At 40.9% G+C, this 6,774-nt stretch overlaps 1 protein-coding gene across 1 annotated transcript; it reads left to right on the forward strand.

Annotated features, from left to right (window-relative positions):
* Nucleotides 1-299: 299 nt before the first annotated feature.
* Nucleotides 300-1,128, forward strand: LOC112898188 (L10-interacting MYB domain-containing protein-like). Its single transcript, XM_025966566.1, has 2 exons — nt 300-608; nt 691-1,128. Exons 1-2 carry the CDS (start codon nt 300-302, stop codon nt 1,126-1,128), a joined length of 747 nt encoding a protein of 248 aa, XP_025822351.1.
* The last annotated feature ends 5,646 nt before the right edge of the window (nt 1,129-6,774 follow it).

Genomic DNA, 6,774 nt, shown 5'->3' on the forward strand with positions numbered 1-6,774 from the left:
TAGGTTCAGTTTCACATAGCTAATTCTGCCATTAGTTGGAACAAGATTCTATGTAGACCCATATGTCTACACATAACTTGTATGGCTGACATGTGTGAGCCCTTGCAAAATGTCGTAGGAAGGCATGTTGTTTCTCAATCAGAGTGTACTTTAACTTCCTTTTACAACATGTATTCTTTGCAAGTTCAGTATACCTCTTATGCATGTATTCTTTGGAAGTTCTTTGCTGTATGGTGTTGGTGGTGACTGGTTTGGATAGAGGACCTTCTAATGCAACTATTGTTTATCTTTACTAAAGTATGGCTGAGAAGGCAGTTTGGGACAATACAAATGTGAAGCACTTGATTGATATATGCAAGGAGGAGATTTTAGCTGGGAATAGGCCTGGAGGTTGTTTCACTAGAAATGGTTGGAAGAATATGGAGGACAAGTTTTTAGCAAGGTGTAGAGTGAAATTAGTAAAGACACAACTGAAGAATAAATTGGACAATTTGAAAAAAGATTACACACAGTTCATGGAATTGAAGAATGCTGCGACTGGTCTTGGATGGAATGAGGCAAATCAAACGGTTGACTGCTCGGACATATGGTGGAATGAACACCTTGAGGTAAGATACGATGTTATTTCAATTTAATACAAAATGCACTCCTAATATAATATATTTGACTGAATCTTGTATTTTTTTTCAGAGATGCAACAACAGTGAGAGAGGTGTGAAGTGCAATCATGTGAGATTCCGGAAACGTGGTCCAAAATACCTTGATGATTTGCATTTCTTGTTTGATAAGGTGCATGTCACTGGAGCTACTGCATTCTGTCCGGGAGATATTTCCTCTGGTGAATCCTCAAGTGACGATGTGTTAGAGGTTGCACAGAAAGATGATGACAGTTCTGCAATCAAGCTGAAAGCTTTGAAAAAACCAAAAGCAACCGGGAAGAAGCGCAAACAAACATGCGGAGCAGCTGAAGACAAGGAGGAGAAAAGTCCTTTTTTTAGAATGTATAAGAACACGTGCCTGAAAATTGATAGTGTAGCTGACAAGATTGGATCAAGTGTTGAAGCATCATCAGTTCAGCCATCCAGCAATGTCCCTACTCTTCCAGATGCTATGAAGTTGGTCAAGTAGTGTGGTGTGCAGGAAAAAACTGCTATAATGCACACAGCTGCGTTGTTGATCATGAAGCCAGAATTTAGGCACATCCTTTTCTTACTTGACACGAAAGAAGGCAGATATGACTTTATTGAGAGAGAGCATGAGAAAGAGATGAAGAAGGCTGCATGAAGTCATCTGAACTATTATTTTCTTATAATAATTATGTTGTGAGCTATTCTTTGCTTTGAACTATTAGTTGATTTGAACCATTACGTTTTGTACCACTATTTGCTTTGAACCACTGTTTTCTTTAAACCATCAATATCATGTGAAACAATATATGTCTCTTATGTATTTTTCAATTTCTGTTTAGATGGATGCAAGCATGGAAGATTTAGCAAAAAAAAAAGAGCAGCAGTCTCTACTACTTGTATCTCAACTATCTGAACTATCACATCATGCTGCAGTTCTTGGAAATTTGGGCAGTCTATACCATGAGCGATATTTGCACAAAGGTGAATACAGAGATAAAGATGCTCCAGAAAGTGGATATCAATGGGTTATGAGGTGCTTCAACCGCCCAAGATATTTTTATAAGATGTTTCGGATGAGTCCTGATATTTTTATGGCACTTCATGATTTATTGATCTCTTCATATGATCTGAAATCCACTCATAATGTTACATCAATAGAGTTATTGGCAATATTTCTATGGATTGTTGGAGGTCCCCAATCATTTTCACAAGCTGAGAACAGGTTTGTACGATCAACATGGACCATTCATATGAAGTTCAATGAGGTTCTCAAATGTTTGTGTAAGTTGGGGAAAGAAAACATCAAACCTAAGGATCCAAAATTTAGCACGGAACATGAAAAGCTCAGAGAAGATCGTTTTTGGCCTCATTTCAAAGGTGCTATTGGTGCTATAGATGGTTCTCATGTCCAGGTCATAGTTCCCAATGATGAGGTTGTTAACCACACATGTTGACATGGATATACATCACAGAACATACTTGCAATATGTGACTTTGATATGAGATTCACATTTGCGGTTGCCGGATGGCCGGGTTCAGCACATGACACAAGAATTCTTAATCATGCATTGTCAAATTTTGATTCCTTTCCTGTCCCACCAAAAGGTACAAATATGAGAAAATTTTCTTCTATAGATAACACTTTCTATATTAATACTAATTATATTTTTTTACAGATAAGTATTATCTTGTGGACTCTGGCTATCCCAACAAAATTGGATATCTTGCTCCGTTCAAGGGGAGCACGTACCATCTACCGGAATTTCATCATTGTCGTGGTCGTCCACCGCAAGGAAAGTACAAGATATTTAACTACTTGCACTCGTCCCTTCGTAATGTAATTGAGCGATCATTTGGAGTTCTAAAGCAAAAATGGCGTATATTAAAAGCTATGCCACGTTTCTCAACTCGAAAACAAGCAAAAATCATCATAGCTTGTATTGCATTGCACAATTTCATTCGTGATAGCCATTTGAGCGATAAAGAGTTTGATAGATGTGATGCAAATGAGGAGTACATGCCTCGAGCGGCACATGAAACAACAGCAGCAGCAGCAGCAGCACAACAAGGTGACGAGGTAGAGGGACATAACAAGGTTACCATGAACAGTATCCGTGAGATAATAGCTGATGGTTTGGTTAGTCAATAAGTAGCATAGAGGTATGTCTCATGCTTTAATTATTTTATTTGAACTTTAAATTAGTCACTAACAAGTCATGTAAACCGAACAATCTATGTACTGCGATTATTTTGAGTATAAATATAGTATATCAGGGTTTTAAAGCTATTACAGCAGCTTTCTCAAAGCAGGATGAACCAAACGACTTTCAGCTTCAAAGCTGGATGAACCAAACGACTTTCAGCTTTTTCACAGCTATCAGCTCACAGCAGCTTTTATACAGCAGAAAGTTCACAACAGTTTTTTCACAGCTCACAGCTAAATCAAACACACCCTTAGCCTGCTTGGCTTTGCGGCCGTTGATATGATGGAGGACAAGTCCCCACACCTGCTGCACAGCCAGCAATGGGAGGTGCAGAACAGATCACGACAACGGCGGTTATGGATGCGGAAGTCACCGAGGATGAACCACATCGATGCCGCACACAGCTGCTACAGCCACATCGTGTTCATAAGTGGCTGCCCTGGCCCATCAATGCCAAACGAAAATTGGCTATTGATTCATCAGTTCTAGTTCGTGTTGTTGCAATTGATGTGTGGCTGCCCCCAAAGACTTCTCTGTCACCGATTGAGTTCAGGCGTGTATCCTATCAACTTGGTAAATTTATCACCCAATATATCTTGAATTCCTAGGTCCGCCACCGGTAGATCTAGATCCTTGAAACTGAATGAGGTATATATATGCTGATCTTGTTGTGTAAAGTCCACCATTTAGCCCTACTACTATATGACCAGTTTTGTGTTTCCAACCTAGGTACGGCGGCCCTAATGGTCAATAAATCCTCTAACTTGTGCCAATAACCTATGTGATGTGGTCTTGCAAAAAAAAATGCACTGTGCATGTTTTAATTATAGGTACATGCGAATTTTTTCATCACTCTTAAATTTTCCTAAATCAGAAAACCCATTATATTTGGGGATGAATATTTCATTTGAAGAGGAAGGAGATAGTTGGTACGATGAATTAGATTGGTTAACATCGAATTCCATGATTTGGGTCAACTGGTGGGATCACTGTCTGTCAGAGCGTGCTTTTCGAAAATCTGTGCGCGCGTAGGTTCAGAACTACCCGATGGTTGCCCTCCCAAAAAAAACAGTACCCGGGGTCGTTAACCTGTGGAGAGGGTTATGCTGTCGTCTAGCTACACAGGAATCACATATATTTGCATGGATTCAGTGAGGTGAGGACAGAAAGAACATTAATTTAATTGAAAATTAAAGAATTGAAAATTAAAGTAAGCATTGATCCTTGGTTTAGCATAGCAAATTAAATATGATTTGCAGCATTAATAGTGACTCATATTCTTGCCTAAGGCCAATCCCAATGGGTAGTTTCATTTTGTTGTTTCCAAGAGTGCCACATCAACAAAACAGAAATGAAAACATAGATGAAACTTACTCCACAATACATTGTTTTACATTTCATATTTCATAGGCTCTCATCACATTTAATTCTAAGACTCATCAAGAATCGATAACCGTGCATATATGGTTTCATCTAGATGAAACTCGTGTCATCTCTCTCCTCATTAATCCAGTGCCACATCATCTAAAATGGTGATATGACACCCTATTTAATATGCATAAAACTCTCAGAAAACCTCCACTGGGAATGGCCTAAAACCATGCATGACAAGAAATTGAGGAGGAGACTGCGTTGTAGTGCTGACTAAGTAGCTTTCATGATTCAAAAGTGAACCCTTCTTGTAACTGATTTCATTTACCAAGTTCTTTCCGTCCTCCTCCTGCCGTGGCTTACATGCATTTTACTTGTTTGCAGGTTCTTGGTGAGGTAATCTATTTGACGCATCAAGATCATCATTTTTTTTCGACAACCAAAATCATCAATTACTTATTGCCATTTCATCATATCGGCAGATTTGTTCATGTGCTTTCCTACTGATCTGATAGAACTTAAAAACTTGTTCCTCGATGTTCTGCAACCATGCACTGCAATCTCGTGCCGTAAAATTGCACTGCTAGCTACATGCATGGAAGAGTAGATGAGCCCTTGCATGACGGCATTCACATAGTTGGCATTTTGATACTGACACGTACACTTGACCCCTCACTGTTCCTTCTGCAACAGCTATCTGCCAGACGCGTCATCCACCGGTTTTCACCTTTTGTATGGTACTATGGTCCTGCATAGCGGCTGGTAGAACATCCCTGAATTCAGGAACAATGTGAACCTAATATTATGTCCGGATGAGTATTGCCATTATGTGCAACGTGGGCATTTTGAAATTAAACATTATGAACATTGGAAATCATACAAATAGTGTCATACAAATATCAGGATCATAGTGCAATCACAGTACCAGGTTCATCTCGTAATACACGGTTCAGAAATACATGACACAAAGAAACGTTCATATCAAACTAACAGGTTGAATTCAAAGTACATGGTAATAAAAGGAAATCCTTAAAATTAAGGGAAAAGAAGGCGTGGGATGATCGATTGATAGGGCAGGGTGTTTCCACTTACCTCGAGGAGCCTGACGAGCGACGGGGGTAGAGATTGTAGAGGGGAACAGCTCCAGGCGGTGATGGCGAATTGGCGATTGGAATGGAAAATTTCTGAGCAGTAACCTCGCATAGGGCAGCTCAGAACCTCGCATAAGACAGACAAGCTCAAGGCCACCAATGCAAGGCACGAGGGCTTTCCTTAACAGGTAAATTATTAAACATGTTGGACCCGTGCAGAAGATTAAGTCCATTTACGTACATGCAATACACATCCATGCACGAACTTGTTATTTTTATTACTTTATTTGGTTATTAATAATTTTTAAGGAACTCCCTAGCTACGTCTTCGCATATAGGGTCAGGCTTCTGAGTGATGGGATTTGCACATTTAGCTTAATACACACTTCGCCAAAAAGTTGATTAATACCAGTTAGATGTTCCCAATGGCTCTCAACATCAGTCTTCGATCAATATACATATTCTAGACGGTTTTTAAAGCCAGACTTTCTAAACTAAACTTTGTGGTGAAAAATCTCTGTTAGTGATAATCCAATATTATATTTCACATGGTACTCTAATAAAAAGCCGTAAGTTATATCCAAAAAGACGTTTTTTTTCTATAATGTATCTAGTCATTGTAAAGTGTTTTGGAAAATTCCTCATTAGCAACACGATACACACTACACCACGGATGACATTTAGCAACTGATACTAACTACTGGCTGTTGGTTGTTAAAACGTTAGGACAGAAAGTTGGTTGCTAAAAGCAGTTTTAGTAACAGGTGATCAGTTGCTAAAACTATACAATTATATCAACAGACGACCGGTTGGTAAATCAGTAGCTAAAAGATTTACGCAGGCAAACTCCCGCGCGCGCCTAAACTACGCGTGGATCCGCGCCCCAAATTAACCCGATTCCTCCTCCTCCCCGCTCCTCCCCACGCCTTGGCGCTTCGTCCTTCTCCTCCCCGCTCGATCCATCCTCCTCCCCACGCCGCCGGCGGCTCCTCCCCTCGCCACCGGAATCCACTTTAACCCGCTAGACCTGCTAGGGTTTGTGGTCATATTTTTTCTTGAAGTCCTGATCTCCTCCATCCCCAAATTCTCCTAAATTCTCCTCCTGGCCCAACCCCGAGCGGGCGAGCCTCCTCCCTCCTCTCTCTTCCTCTGCGCCGTGCCGCCGCCGCAGTCAGCCCGCCCCACTAGCCACCCCCAGCCCCCCTCTGCTTCTCTTCCTGTGCGCCGCACCCCTAACCCTGAGCGGCCGGCCTGTCCCCTCCCCCAACTCCCAAGCGGGCGAGCCTCCTCCCTTCTCTCTCTTCCTGTGCACCGCGCCGCCGCCGCCGTCAGCCCGCTGTGACACCCTAGGTGTCAAATTGTACCATAATAGGTTATGAAATGTAATGCATGTGTTGAAATGTATATGGTTGGATGTATTTGTAGAAATAAGACCTGATGTGTAATTTTATAAAAATATGAGTCCTTTTGTGCAAGATG

The sequence above is a fragment of the Panicum hallii genome, chromosome 6 (genome assembly GCF_002211085.1).
Source record: "Panicum hallii strain FIL2 chromosome 6, PHallii_v3.1, whole genome shotgun sequence".
NCBI classification, from domain to species: Eukaryota; Viridiplantae; Streptophyta; class Magnoliopsida; order Poales; family Poaceae; genus Panicum; species Panicum hallii.